Raw genomic sequence first — 16237 nt, forward strand, 5'->3', positions numbered from 1 at the left:
TGGGAAAGATTGAGGGCAGAAGAAGAAGCGGATGTCAGAGGATGAGATGGCTGGAGAGAATGGCCATGCAATGGACATGAACTTGGGCAAACTTCGGGAGATGGTGAGGGATAGAGAGGCCTGGTGTGCTGCAGTCCATGGGGTTGCAAAGAGATGGACAAACTGGGCAACTGAACAACAACATGGTAGCTCTATATTTAGTTTTTTAAGGAACCTTCATATTGTTTTCCATAGTGGCTGCACCAATTTGCACAATCTGCATTTTGGACAAGCAGGTACTGGGAAAATTTGGGAAATACAGGCATTTCATCTGTAGTTAAATGAACATCTAAATATGATCCTTAGGGAAATTTATATTGTTTATGAGTTTATTGTATTTGATGTAAGAAATTTCAGCTTAGCAAGTGTGGTGATGATTACTAAGTGTTCATTAAAATCTGTTCACTCTTTCTTTGGGCATATAGCTAACTCCTCTAAGTGTGGCCTAGGCTTTAACTTCTCTCCAAAGAAATATAAAGAGATCTCATGCCTGCCACTTGCAGACCTGGCCCAGAGAACTACTCCTTGCCCTCCATATCCTCTCATATTCTGTCTAGATATAGAGCAACACAAAGTCTTACCCAACACAGAATCACATGAAGTCAAATGAAGTCACATGAAGTTGTATGAAGTCACATAAAGTCTTTTGCTTCATATTCCCTCTGCATAGCTATTGTTAATTTGAGAGCAACAGGTATTGGCTAGATGAGGCAGACAAAGTATTTTTAAGAAGTATGTCTAGGAAAGACTCACTTCGGTCTTGGATGTGGTTACTGGGAACTGGGAACTAACCAGAAACCTAATAAGTTCTTGAGAGAACTGCATTTCCAAAGAAACTCCAAACTTGGACTAAATGCTCTTATGACTATAAAAATAATACTTGAGCCATGAAATTGCACAAGCAAGAGGCGGGCTGTGAAAGTTGTGTGACTCTTAAGTCTTGACTGAGTCCCCGAGGCCCAATTCAGATGTGTGTCATGAAGGATAATGAAGGAGGAAGAAGAACTCCCCAGAGACCCAAGCTAGGGGAAGTTCAGAATAATGGACAAAGAAATTCTTCCTGGAGAACAACATAAGGGTCAATTCAAGAAATGTCTCCCACTGTTAGGTCAGGGAGTCTTCCCAACATTTGCTATCTGGATTCTGTTATTGCTATGTCTCTCCTATTCTTATCTTTTCTGAAAGGGGGTTTGGGTATTTTGGTTATCCCATCTCTTCTATCATTGGCTAAGAGGTGACTGTATATATGGGGGAGATAATGAGTCTTCTACTGACCACAGGAACTGTGTCTCCATCTAATGGAAAGGACCAGGCATCACTTGCAGATGCTAGATTTCAACCAGCTTCACTGAAATATTGGACTCTGTGATCCTCTTGAGAAAAATTTTGTTTTATGTGTAGGAAAAAATGTGCAGTCATATTTGATGGCTAGAGAGTTTGATGCAAACAGAGATGGCTGGATTCCATTAAAATTCATTCTTCCCCCTTCTGGGTACATAGGTGGGTTTGTTTTTATTTCCCAGCTTCCCTTAGACATAGGTGTGGCCTCATGACTAAGTTATCTGCTCTGGAGTTTGACTGGAAATGATGTCTGTCACTTCCAGGCCTGGCACATAAAACTTTCCATGTAAGCCTCTCCACCTTGCTCTTTCTCAGTAGTCTGGTTGAATGGGAGATCTTAAGGGATGGTGGGATCACAAGATGCAATGAACCTGGGTCCCTAAATGACTAAAGGAAGGAAAGTAGCCCAGCTGACATGAATACCTATTCAGTACCATAAATTAGCAAGGTGTTAATCCCTTACATGTTTGGGTCTATTCGTTAGAACAGGTTAGCATATCCTAACTAACAGTGACTATTTGATTAATGTGATTATCTCTAAACCTACACACTACTTATGTTGTTTATTTACTGTTTCATGGCCTCCGCTTACTTCATTACAAGTTATTTAACCTTAGCAAATTGGTTAATAACTTTGAGACTTGGTTTCCTCATCAGTCAAACTGGGAAAGGTTGGGGGCGGGAGGAGAAGGGGACGACCGAGAATGAGATGGCTGGATGGCATCACTAACTCTGTGGATATGAGTTTGAGTGAACTCTGGGAGTTGGTAATGGACAGGGAGGCCTGGCGTGCTGTGATTCATGGGGTCGCGGAGAGTCGGACATGACTGAGCGACTGAACTGAACTGAACTGAACTGAATACCTCATAGGATCATTATGAGGATACAATGAATTGATGTATGAAAACATCTCAAAATATGCTCATAGCAAGGACTTTGTAAGTGTGTAGTTATTGTTATTGTTGTTAGTACATATTCTAGTAGCGTTTGGGTTTTGTAATTAAATAGTACCACACTGCTTGTAGGATTACATGTGGCCATAATGAAATTCAAACTGAGACTGCAAATGAGGAACATCATAAATAAAAGCTGTATTGTGAACCAATACAAAATGCTGAATGAATACACATGAATAGGGCCTTTTGTCTGGTGAGAATTAGGCACATCCGAAAAGTTGGTGGACTTCAGAGTATTCAGGAATGATGCCAGGCCACTCAGTGATTCACAGTGGGTCCCTATTGAGTTCACGGTGGAATTTATCTTGACTTGAGTTATACCCGGAAAATTAACTGTTTGGATTCTGCTAACTAACCAAGGGATTGCATTGATTTTTGTTTGCGGCAAAGTAAATTTTCAGCCTTATTAGAACCTGTGTCTATACACAGAGGGTAGGACCTCTGTAGATCCTTGTGATCTTGTGCTCAGAACTGGTGAGCGAGATGATTTCTGTTGAGCTTTCATACCTGTCCTTTCCTCAGAGGCCTTACGTGAGTTGCCTACCTTTCTGTTGCCTTTGTGGAATAGGCCAACTACATTCCAAAACAAAGATATCCAATGTACTGGGCCATTGCTGAGCCAAGTTTTCTCTTTGGCCCACAACAAGAGGGAGTGATGGCAGACTCTGAGAATGCCATCCTGGAAATGAAGTACTGATTACCTGAAGCCCAACCTTGCTGGGCAATCAGTAGTAAACTTTATGCAGGGTTTCCTAGCTTGGGCAGTGAAAGGAGCCAGGCTGTGTGGAACTAAAAGTCTTGGTCACAGGGAGTCTGTCCACTGAAGCCTGATTGGCCACAGGCCTTGGTTTGTTGCCAGCTAAATCTGGAATGCAGGAGGGTTATGAACTGCAGATGTAGTTTCTAATCCCAGGAGCATGACTTTTCTTGGATCGCTATGGTCACAGATACTTAATTCTCTTTTTTTCTCTTCTATTCTTTCTTAGTCCTAAGAGATGAAGTTCACAGTTTACTCCTCTGTAGTTATGCTTTGGCTTTCCAAGTGTAATTTCCACCCCTGAGCCTCTGAATGTGCTCGTGCTCATAGGCATCACAGCGTAGACTGTGGAAGGAACTATCTATACAATTCCTGTTACTGTATCTTTGATGTGACCTCCAAGAGTCCAGAAAAACATCAGAATACCTATAAGATATTGGGCTTTTGAGCACCATGTTGGATTTTCGAACAGAGAGATTTGACTGGTCCATTCTTGTCTCCTCTTTCACATACTTCTTTTATATTTTTGCCTAAGGTTAAAAGCCTGGTGATTTATTTCATAGTCCCATGAGAGGTGTTTTAGGTTTTCTTTTGGCTTACAAAAATGAATCTCATCCATTCTCCAGAGACTCTCAGGTATCTTTAGAAAGAACAAAAGAGAAACTCCTGAATAAATATTCCCAAAAGGGCAGAACTGTGTCATAACACTGTATTGGCCTGGGGCTTTGTTTTATTTACTCTGTATTATTTTTTTCCTTCTGGATTGGACATAGTTTCCTCCCAAAGCTCTGGCTATTAGGGTTATGATGGAGTCTACCTTGGACCAATCATCATTTAATTAGGTGGAAAAAATTTAGAATTGACTTTCAGCTCTCTGTGAAAACAACATCATTTTACATCTCACTCAACTGATAGAGCAACTACCTGTTTTTCCCTTTTCCACAAATTGTGTTAATTTCCTGCATAGGCAGCCTGGGTTTGCAAATAGTGACAACATAAATTTTTTAAACACAGGTGGTTTTCCTAGAGAGATGGGTGATAGACAAAAGAGCCACAGACATGACTGATTCTCATACAGAGGATAAATGAAATGGTGAATGAGGCACATCAGGCAGAGGCTTTAGCTTGAATGGAATTCTTTTATGCAGCCACACACACCAACAGACAAACCACAAGCATGATCCAACTGAACATACAATCTAACTAAACTAGAAATGGAAGTGTTATCCATATGACATATGTGGTGTGAAACTTTAATTGATACTACTTTATCAGTGAGATGTCTGCCACAAAACTCAGAGCTGAAGATAAGATGAAGCCAGGATGGGAGAAGAAATATGGTTATTCTGTGGTAAGCTGTGAAATCTCTCAAGGTTGTTAGGACATCTTGAGTCATCACTGGGAATAGGAAATAGTGCCCAGAGATGTTTCTTAGGCACATCTGTGGATTTTTCATCTTCCTTTAACTGCCCCCAGTTTTTAGACCTAGCTCTTAGTTGAACTTGGAGTTACTCTGGAACAGGCTCTGTTATAAAGAACTATAAATGAGTGGGCCACTCAAAATTTATGTAAACTTTTAAATATAATGTAAATGGAAGAATTTGAGTACATCCTGTTTCCAAATGAAATTTATACAATGAATTCATTGGGCTTCCCTGGTGGCTTGGTTGGTAAAGAATCTGCCTGCAATGTGGTAGACCCAGTTTTGATCTTTAGGTTGGGAAGACCCCCTGGAGAAGGAAATGAAAACCCACTCCAGTATTCTTTCCTGGAGAATTCCATGGATAGAGAAGCCTGACAGGCTACAGTTCATGCAGTTGCAAAGAGTTGGACATGACTGAGCAAATAGACATGACATAGGCCCATTAGGTCAAGAAAATTCAATGCTGCATTATAATTCCAGTAGAGATAAAATGATTATTTAAAATATGAACAAAATAGTTCAAAAATATATTTAATAAATATTTTATATGTTCCTTCCTAAAGAGACATCTATTGGAATGACAATTTGTTAATTTATTCATCAAAGTTTTAATAGACCAGGAATTTATCTAAGCACAGGAGGAATGAGATAATTAAGACATGCTAATTCATTAATTCAGTAACTGTCTATTGAGAGTACACTGGATTTTGAGTTCTATTTTAGAAGATGGAGATAGAGCAGTGAACAAGACAAAGCCCTTGCCCTCGTGAAGTTTACATTCAAAAACAGACAAAAACCCCTCATGGAGTTTACATTCCAATGTAGGATAAAAATAGTAAGTAAACAAATATAAGTATAATATCAAATAGTGTTAAATCTTATGAAGAAAGATGAAGCAGGATAGAAAGTTAAAGAGTGACTCTGTAGGCATGTGTGTTTGTGTTTGTGTGTGTGAACACATTAAACAATGCGATCAGTTGAGACTGAGGGGGATCTGGAGGGAATAAGGTCAGGTTGGGGGAAGAGCAAGAACATAACCTTCAAGGAAAGATGGAGTTTGGTGTGGCTGAAGAACATCAAGATGGCTGGTGTGGCTCGAGCAAAAATACTGCAGAGCAGAGTGTTAGAACTGGAGGTTGGAGAGATAATAGGGCCCAAGTCATGGAGTGTCTTGGAGACTGTGATAAATGATGGAGTCTTAGGGTGAAGGGAGGTGATTGGTGGATTTGGGGCTGTGGGCAGTCCCTCTGTGAAAACCTGACTGGAGGGGGCCAGATTGGAAGCACGGAACTGGGAAGTGATTATAGCAGTTTGGATGAGAAATGATGGTGGCATGGACAAGAATGAAAGCAGAGAAGTGGTAAGAAGTGATTGGGCTTGAGGTGTATTTTGAATATTGACCTGATTTGTAGTAGGAAGGGGGTAATAACTAGTGATTCGGATGGAGCGATGTGGAGATACTGTCAAAGGGAGAAAGGAATTAAGGATAATACCAAAGTTTTTGTTCTGAGCAACTGGTTGGAAAATAGTCATATACTTCTATTGGGAACACTAGGGGAGGATAGATTGGGAGAATTAAAAAAATTCTGCTTTGGACAGGTTAAGTTTGAGATGTCTATTAGATATCCAAATTAACAGTTGGATATATAAATCTGAGTTGGGTATTTTTTTTTTTTGTGTGTGGAGTTATCAGTGTATAAACAGTATTTAAGTCCATGAGACTAGATACAATCAACTTGGGCACAGAGAAGAAGATGGAGAGACTGAATACTAAAGTATGCTGATGTGTAGTGGTAAGGAAGAGATGGAGAAGGCAGCAGCGGAGATAGAGCATTGCCACTGAAGGGAATAAAAACTAGGAGAATGTTATATCTCAGGAACCAAGGAAGTGTTTCAAGAAGGAGAGTATAAGCCATAAGAAAAGCCTCCAAGAGACTAAGTAAGATGAAGACTGAGAGGTTTTTTTTTTTTTTTCCTTTTTGGCCACACTACAGCTTTTGGGATCTTAGTTCCCTGACCAGGATTTGAACCTGGGTCCTTGGCAGGGAGAGCTTGGAGTCATAACTCCTGGACCATCAAAAAAGTCCCAATAACATAGAATAGAACCCTGGTTTTGACAAGACATGACCCTTTATTTCAGGAGTTATAGTATAGTGGCAATGGGGAAGTAAGGAAACAAGAAAATTGCTCTCAATTGTGGAAGTTGCGTTCTAGCAATGTTGACACATTTCTGGACATGGGTTGAAGAAGGAGCAGGGAATTTTCCTTGGGGAGTCAAGGAAAGCTACATTGAGCAGATGTACATTTTTTTTTGGCAGATGTACTTTTGGATTCTGGTAGGTAGGATGGAGGGAAAACAACCAAGATTCATAAAACTTAAAAACAGTTATTTTCTAGTTGGTTGTTGATTTTTTTACAATCACTCATGCAAAACTAATATCTCCTCTCAAGTGAATATCCTACTACAATTACTCCATGTAGACATATTTATCAATTATCAGTAAACATGATGACTATATTATAAGGACAATATACACATTCAATCATACCCTGTTCCATTTGGAGGACACTCTTGTAATGATATTCTTTCTGGTTGTAGCCTTTATCTTTTAATTATACTTTAATAATTTTTCATAGCTCTGTTCAAGTGTAGAGACCCGATACTTTTTTCTTATTGAAGTACAGTTGATTTAAAACATTGTGTTAATTTCTGCTATACAGCAAAGTGATTTAGTTATATGCGTATATATATATATCAGAGAAGGTAATGGCAAGCCACTCCAGTACTCTTGCCTGGAAAATCCCATGGATGGAGGAGCCTGGTAGGCTGCAGTTCACGGGGTCGCTAAGGGTTGGACACGACTGAGCGACTTCACTTTCATTTTTCACTTTCACACATTGGAGAAGGAAATGGCAACCCACTCCAGTGTTCTTGCCTGGAGAATCCCAGGGATGGGGGAGCCTGGTGGGCTGCCATCTATGGGGTCACACAGAGTCGGACATGACTGAAGTGACTTAGCAGCAGCAGCAGCAGCAGCAGTATATATATATATATATATATATATAATTTTTATATTCTTTTCCATTATGTTTTTTCACAGGATATTGAATGTAATTCCCTGTGCCATGCAGTAAGACCTTGTTTATTCATTGTGCATATAAGATTTTGTTGTTCAGTTGCTAAGTTGTGTCTGATTCTTTGTGACCCCATGGACTGACCCTGTGCACGCCAGGCTTCCCCATCCTTCACTATCTCCCGGATAGTGCTCAAGTTCATGTCCATTGAATTGGTGATGCTATCTAACCGTCTCATCCCTATGCTTAATCATAGTAGCTGCTATGTACCTAACACTTACCATATGTAAGACACTGTTCTAAGAACTACATGTATTAATTTATTTTGTTCTCATGACCTTAATATCTCTACTGTCCCTTTAAAAGATTCATGACAACTGAGGCACAGAGAAGTTGAGCAACTTACTTAAGGCCACACAGTAGTGGCAGAGTCAATATTAGAATTGGGCTGTCTGGCTTCAGAGCTCCCTACTTTGAGCAGTATGCTGATGTGACCATACTATTATACCTTTACCTTTCTAAGATAGGTAGTTATTAGGGAAAAATCTGTGCAGCTTATGAAATTCTCCAGGCCAGAATACTGGAGTGGGTAGCCTTCCCCTTCTCCAGGGGATCTTCCCAACCCAGGGATCGAACCCAGTCTCCCAATTGCAGGTGGATTCTTTACCAGCGGAACCAGAAGGGAAGCCCTTTCACTTCTTTAAGGGATAGGCTCTCTTTGGCTTGAATTTTTCTGAATTCCTTGACTTCAGTTTTCCAAAGACTCAGTAAACTAGTTGCAAATTGTCACTGCAGAATGAGCCAGTAGGACCCAGGGACTAGATATTGAATACTTCTCCAAATGGAGAAGAGATCATGAGTTCTTCTACAGCTGACTGTGGATTTTTCATGTGACTGTGTCAGGGTTTAAATTCAATCAGTTCATACGTGAAGAAGATGGTAGTAAAGAGAGTTAGGGTCTTTATGGTGGAGAAGATCCCTCTACTGATGAAAACGTTCACTTCATTGGGCTTCTAGATGTATATGGCTCACATCTTTATTTCCCTTAAAGATGTGAGATACTGTTTACTTTAAAAAGGTACAAAGTGGAAGCTTGTGAGATGCTGTGTACTTAAAAAATGTACCAAGTGTAAAAGCAACGATGTTTGGGAGTGCCTACTATGAGCACTAAGGGTCGGACACGACTGAGAGACTTCACTTTCACTTTTCAGTTTCATGCATTGGAGAAGGAAATGGCAACCCACTCCAGTGTTCCTGCCTGGAGAATCCCAGGGATGGGGGAGCCTGGTTGGCTGCTGTCTATGGGGTCACACAGAGTCGGACACGACTGAAGTGACTTAGCGGTAGCAGCAACTATGAGCAAAAGAACCGTACAGAACTGTACAAAAAAGATCTTCACAACCAACATAATCACGATGGTGGGATCACTCACTTAGAGCCAGACATCCTGGAATGTGAAGTCAAGACTTAGAGCCAGACAACCTGGAATGTGAAGTCAAGTGGGCCTTAGAAAGCATCACTATGAACAAAGTTAGTGGAAGTGATGGAATTCCAGTTGAGCTATTTCAAATCCTAAAAGATGATGCTGCACTCAATATGTCAGTAAATTTGGAAAACTCAGCAGTGGTCACAGGACTGGAAAAGGTCAGTTTTCATTCCAATCCCAAAGAAAGGCAATGCCAAAAAAAGCTCAAACTAATGCACAATCACACTCATCTCACATGCTAGTAAAATAATGCTCAATATTCTCTAAGCCAGCCTTCAGCACTATACATGAACCATGAACTTCCAGATGTTCAAGCTGGTTTTAGAAAAGGCAGAGGAACCAGAGATCAAATTGCCAACATCTGCTGGATCATGGAGAAAGCAAGAGAGTTCCAGAAAAACATCTATTTCTGCTTCACTGACTATGCCAAAGCCTTTGACTGTGTGGATCACAATAAACTGTGGAACATTCTGAAAGAGATGGAAATCCCAGACCACCTGACCTGCCTCTTGAGAAACCTGTATGCAGGTCAGGAAGCAACAGTTAGAACTGGACATGGAACAACAGACTGGTTCCAAATAGGAAAAGGAGTGCGTCAAGTTTGTATATTGTCACCCTGCTTATTTAACTTATATGCAGAGTACATCATGAGGAATGCTGGGCTGGAAGAAGCACAAGCTGGAATCAAGATTGCTGGGAGAAATATCAATAACATCAGATATGCAGAAGCCACCACCCTTATGGCAGAAAGCGAAGAAGAACTAAAGACCCTTTGATGAAAGTGAAAGAGGAGAGTGAAAAAGTTGGCTTAAAGCTCAACATTCAGAAAACTAAGATCATGGCATCCGGTCCCATCACTTCATGGCAAATAGATGAGGAAACAGTGGCTGACTTTATTTTTTAGGGCTCCAAAATCCCTGCAGATGGTGATTGCAGTCATGAAATTAAAAGACGCTTACTCCTTGGAAGGAAAGTTATGACCAACCTTGATAGCATATTAAAAAGCAGAGACATTACTTTGTCAACAAAGGTCTGTCTAGTCAAGGCTATGGTTTTTCCAGTAGTCATGTATAGATGTGAGAATTGGACTATAAAGAAAGCCGAACACTGAAGAAATGATGCTTTTGAACTGTGGTGTTGGAGAAGACTCTTGCGAGTCCCTTGGACTGCAAGGAGATCCAACCAGTCCATCCTAAAGAGGAGATCAGTCCTGGGTGTTCATTGGAAGGACTGATGTTGAAGCTGAAAGTCCAAAATTTTGGCCATCTGATGTGAAGAGCTGACTCATTTGAAAAGACCCTGATGCTGGGAAAGATTGAGGGCAGGGGGAGAAGGGGATGACAGAGGATGAGATGGTTGGATGGCATCACTGACTCAATGGACATGAGTTTGAATAAACTCTGGGAGTTGATGTTAGACAGGGAGGCCTGGCGTGCTGTGGTTCATGGGGTTGCAAAGAGTCTGACACATTGAGCAACTGAACTGAACTGAACTATGAGCAAAGTATTGCTTTGGTAATAGTGGCTGTGCTATCTTGAGAGCTAAAACAAGGAATAGCCAAAATCTAGGTGCTTTAATCGGAGAAGGCAATGGCAAGCCACTCCAGTACTCTTGCCTAGAAAATCCCATGGACAGAGGAGCCTGGTGGGCTACAGTCCATGGGGTCGCTACTAGTCGGACAAGACTGAGCAACTTCACTTTCACTTTTCACTTTCACACGTTGGAGAAGGAAATGGCAACCCACTCCAGTGTTCTTGCCTGGAGAATCCCAGGGATGGCGGAGCCTAGTGGGCTGCCGTCCATGGGGTCGCACAGAGTCAGACACGACTGAAGTGACTTAGCAGCAGCAGGTGCTTTAATGCTCAAATAACAGCAGGTATGTATACAACTGAAACAAAATAATTTGTTCCCGGTGAAATCTAGTGGAGGTCCAGCCTTTGTTTCCTCTCTGATGTTTTTTATGGTCTGATTTTACCTCTAAAGATAGTTTTATCCTTTTTCTTTCTGACACTGTGCTGTAATTGGTTCACCCAAGAGTTGGAGATGGGATATGTAATTTAAAAAATTATTTATTTACTTATTTTAATTTTGGCTGCATTGGTTCTTAGTTGCAGCATGTAGGATCTTTCAGTGCTGCTTGCGGGCCCTCTAGTTGTGGCATATGGGCTTAGTTGGCCATGGCATGCGGGATCTTAGCTCCCCAGCCAATGAGTCCCCTTCATTGCAAGGCAGATTCTTAACCACTGGATCACTAGGGAAGTCCCATGGATGTGCAGTTTTTAAAAGCACTTGAAACCTTGTGGGTTCCATCTTTTTTTTTTATTAGCAGTTTTTGAAATTAGGTAGTCCTTTGGACTGCAAGGAGATCAAACCAGTCAATCCTAAAGGAAAAGAACCCTGACTATTCATTGGAAGGACTGATGCTGAAGGTGAAGCTCTGACACGCTGGCCACCTGATGCCAAGAACCAACTCATTGGAAAAGACCCTGGTGTTGGGAAAGATTGAGAGCAGGGGAAGGGGATGACAGAGGATGAGATGGTTGGATGGCATCACTGACTCAATGGACATGAATCTGAGCAAACTCCAGGAAATAGTGAAGGTCAGGGAAGCCTGGCGTGCTGCAGTCCAAGAGGTCACAAAGAGTTGGCCAAGACTTAGTGACTGAATGACAACAACAATCTGCCAGTCCCCTAGCCTGGAAGAAAGAGAATGTAGAATAAATAATCTTTGCTAAGATGTTTAAGGTCAAGATCCTAATAATTTTCTTAAGTTGGAGACCTAATCTTACAATTAGATTTTTTTTTTTCTCCTCAGGGTGAAAGTCTATCTGCACTTCTCTTCTTTCTGTTCTCATTAAAAGGTTCTTCTCTGGGCGTGTATGTGTGTGTGTGCTTGGTTGCTCAGTCATGTCTGACTCTTTGGGACCCTATGGACTGTAGCCCACCAGGCTTGTCCGTCCATGGGATTTCCCAGGCAAGAATACTGGAGTGGGTTGCCATTCGCTTCTCCAGGGGATTTTCCCAATCCAGGGATCAAACTCAGGTCTCCCACATGCAAGCAGATTCTTTACCGTCTGAGCCATCAGGGAAACCCTTCTCTGGGCACAGCCAATATAATTTCAGATAATCTTAAGGGAATTAGCATTCAAATTTGCTCTTAATTTCTACAAATATAGAAAAACCTGCTAGAGAGTGGATACTATTTTCACTGTGGTTTTCTCCCTGTCTGCTATGTAATACTGTCATAAACCAACTACATCTAGCAGCAGGAGGAGATGTAGGTGAATGTTTAGTTCTGGAAAAGAAGCTACTTTCTACAGAAAGGATTTCAAATAGCCCCACAGTAAAGCCAGCAGTCAAACAGGTTTCCTGTGGGCTATTTCCCCTCTGCTGCTCTGAACCCAAAGCCAAAGTGAAGAAGAGAAATTTCCCTATCACAAAATCTCAAAATCTGGCAACTCAAGCTGATCTTATAGTGATCAAGCAGTTCATCATATTCCAAAAAGTTGTAAAATCTAGGCTATTGTAAATTGAAGCATTTTACGAATTTGCTTTTAAGAAGTTTAATAGGATTTACTTTAGAGATTAAGAGAAAAATAAGAGTCAAAGTGGAAAAAATTAGATAAGCGATCACAGGACAAACTTTGGAGCACTCAATATAGCCAAAAGAATTAAGTTGTAACTACAGTATCTTAACTGTCAGACCTTAACATATCTTATGCCATATTTTGTGCTTTCGGGACATATGTCGAAATAATTAAGAAATTTCATATTAATCTTTATTTTTACTTTTAAAACATATTGATTAAAAACTTCTCTTTTAATTAAAAATACAGATTGCCTAACAGTTACTTAAAATCTTTGAATACTTTTTCTTCGGTCTACTTCCACAGGAAAATGAAAGTACATCAGGATAGCAATTGTTATGGAAAAAGGAATGTTCTAATGTTACTAATTTCAGCATTTCATTTATAAATGGCATGGGGTAAATATACGAGAAGCGGCAAGAACACTTCTTTCACCAGTTGTGCAACTAGTGGGTTTTTTTTTTCGTAGAAGAGAATTGTGACACATCACATTGTTAATCAGCTATACCCCAATACAAAATGAAAAGGTAAAAAGAACTGTGATGCAATTACACTACATTTTATAATGTTCACATTAAAGAAAGTTGATGAATCTGCAGGCAAATATTAAGTAACATCTCTAGCCCCAAAGTCTAGAGGGCAATTCAGGGTATTTCCCTAGCATTATTCATTTGGTTTAAGTAGAGAAAAGGGTTACAATAAAAGTGATATACAAGTTGTTCTAACAACAGCAAAGACCTTGGTTGCTGTGACGCTCAGCTACCTGGCTTCCGCCAGGCCTGAACCCAGTATTCACAATGGAGATAAGGCAGGCCCCTCTGAAGCAGGGATGTCACCTCCCACACCGTGTGTCCCGTACGCAGGGGTGGGTTTCCCACTTTTCTTACCTGCATAGTGATCGAACACAGTGGGCACGTATTCCTCAGGGAAGGCATCGTTGGCGTAGCTCATCAGCAGGCAGGTCTTGCCCACGGCGCCGTCCCCCACCACCACACACTTGAGCATCTTTTTCTCCTCGTGGCCACCGCAGCCGCAGCTGCTGTCATTTCCCTCCTGGCAGTTCATGCTCGCGGCTCCAGCTGCTGTGACTGTGCTGTGGTTGTTGCTTCTCCCGCTTCTTCCAAAGCCCATGAAGCCCGTGGCAGGCTTGAGATCACTCTGCCTTACTCGGGGTAACTGGGCTCCTGCAGACTCGTCCGAGGTGGCTGGCACATGCCCTCTCACTTACCATACTGATCGGGACAGGTAATACACTGGGGAGAGTGATTAAAAGCATCTGTCCCTTTCCCCGATCAGTTCAAGTTAAGAAATCCTCATCTTCACCGAATTCTAGGGGATTCCAGGGAGTCTAGAAATTTCAACAGCTCGAGGTTTTCACTCTGGCCCCCTGTTCTCCAAGCCTGATGGAAGACACTGTGGAATTTTACTAAATCTTACCCATTTTCCACTTCACATCTAACATGGAGGAAAGCTGGGCTTTTTTAATGGAGTTTTTCCTTGCTTCCTCCAGCTTGCCGAGTGTCAGGAAATCATGGGTTTCCTGCTGCATTCCATATTAGGATCAGTGGGCTGGAGAAGGCTGCAACAATGGGAGCTCTGTGTGTGTGTGTTTGTACTTCTGGGGAACGCTGCCAGGACATGGAGTGGGAAAACACTAGGGGTCCCACTGCAGACTCAAGCTGTCAGACTTCCTGTTTCATCCAGGGCTGGGGAGCCTGTTTGCCTGTGCCTGGCTGGGAAGAGGCTGACGAAAGGACGAAAACCCCAGAGTACTGTCTGCCACAGAAACACAGGGAACCACACCAGCCGTTGTAGGATAATATATGACATCATCCTCACTGAGTCACCAGTTAAAAGCTCTGCAAATTAAAACTGGACAGTTCTTCACATACTTAAATGAGAAACCGTAAGAAATTTGTCCTGGCAGTAAAGAAAAAAACCTTCCAGAGTTTCATTGTTTCAAAGGGAAATGTTCTTGTAGATTGTAGGTTTAAGATGTGTGATCAGGTTTATAAGCTGCCACATTTGAGCTCAACACTCATACGTGTATTCCAGACACAAACATTTTTATGGTTGTAGCACATAAGAAATCAATCAGATGTGGGATGTTTGCATCTTCTTATTAGCGAATAAACACACATGTCTTGGCTCACCCTTACTTTTGGAAATGAGAGTGTGTGGGACAGCTTTATTGGTTTGTTTCAGGTCTCCAAACGCTGCTTTTTCTTGAACAGTTCCATTTTTGATTTAGTCTTCTCCCCTTGGTCAGACTGGTCCTCTTCAATTACAAAGGAGCCATTGGCACCTAATTTATTTGTCTGTTGGGTCACTCAAAATGAAGCCCCTTTGAAGCACTGAGTGTGATTAATGTACTCAGTTTTAGAAAAGAAGTGGAACTCTGCAAGTGTTTCTGACAAATGGGCCAAGCACGTTTTTGATGCAGGAACTGTGTGTTTCTTTGAGATTTTTGAGAATTGATTTTAAGAACTCAGATTATCCAGTTGATTTGAGGAGGTTGTTTTTTTTTCCCCCCAGGGGTAGGGTGAGAAGTCTGTTTTAATAAGTGGCTATAAGGAATTCTCCTGCCAATGCAGGAGATACAAGAGATGTGGTTTGATTCTTGGGTCAGGAAGATCCCCTGGAGTAGGAAATGGCAAACCACTCCAGTATTCTTGCCTGGAAAATTCCCTGGACAGGGGAGCCTGATATACTATAGCCCATGGGGTTGCAAACAGTCAAACACAACTGAGCACATGTGCACTTACTCATGCATCAATAATATATATATCTACATACATATGCTATTGTATAATCAATATATTCTCATATTTCTTCTGTGTTGGATTGTAGTAACATTTCCCATAGTGTTTAGTGTCCCAGTATTTCTTTTCTATAAGGAGATGATGTTTTGGTTAGGTTGTTGTGTTTCTACCAAATTATGTTGCTATAGCAACTCCCAATGCTCAATAATTTAAAATAACATGTATTTCAACGAGGTATCACTTCACACCTGTTAAAATGGCTATCATAAAAAGTTTACAAGCAACAAATGTTGGTAAGAAAGTGGAGAAAAAGGAACTTTTGTACAATGTTGGTGGAAATGTAAATTGGTGCTGCCACTATGAAAACAGTATAGAGTTTCCTCAAAAATATAAAAGTAGAGTTACCATGGCAGTGGTGGTTTTGTTGCTAAGTCATGTCCAACTCTTGCAACCCCATAGACTGTAGCCCACCAGGCTCCTGTGTCTATAGGATTTTCCGGGCAAGCATACTGGAGTGGGTTGCCATTTCCTTCTCCAGGGGATCTTCCTCACTCAGGGATTGAACCTGGGTCTCCTGCACTGCAGCAGTTTCTTTATTGACTGAGCTACAAGGGAAGCCCAAAAAAGCCAAAGAAATATGTATATACCTTATTTAAAAAGTAATGCTGTTGTAAAAATGGCATCAATAGACTTGTTCAACAGAGTTACCATATGATCTATCAATTCTATTCTTTGGTATATATCTGGAAAAAAATTAAAACACTAATTGGAAAAGGTACATGTACCCCATTGTTCATAATAGTCAACATGT

At 41.1% G+C, this 16237-nt stretch overlaps 1 protein-coding gene across 1 annotated transcript in view; it reads right to left on the reverse strand.

Moving 5' to 3' along the window:
- Nucleotides 1-14288, reverse strand: part of RHOJ (ras homolog family member J) — a 108288-nt gene extending 94000 nt beyond the window's left edge. Inside the window, exon 1 of the mRNA XM_055435839.2 lies at nt 13552-14288. Coding sequence (XP_055291814.1) covers nt 13552-13795 — 244 coding nt within the window. The 5' untranslated portion in view covers nt 13796-14288. The remainder of the gene's footprint in view (nt 1-13551) is intronic.
- Between the last annotated feature and the right edge of the window lie 1949 nt (nt 14289-16237).

The sequence above is a fragment of the Moschus berezovskii genome, chromosome 9, assembly GCF_049115385.1.
Source record: "Moschus berezovskii isolate FMDL1 chromosome 9, NW_MosBer_1.0, whole genome shotgun sequence".
In the NCBI taxonomy this organism is placed as follows: Eukaryota; Metazoa; Chordata; class Mammalia; order Artiodactyla; family Moschidae; genus Moschus; species Moschus berezovskii.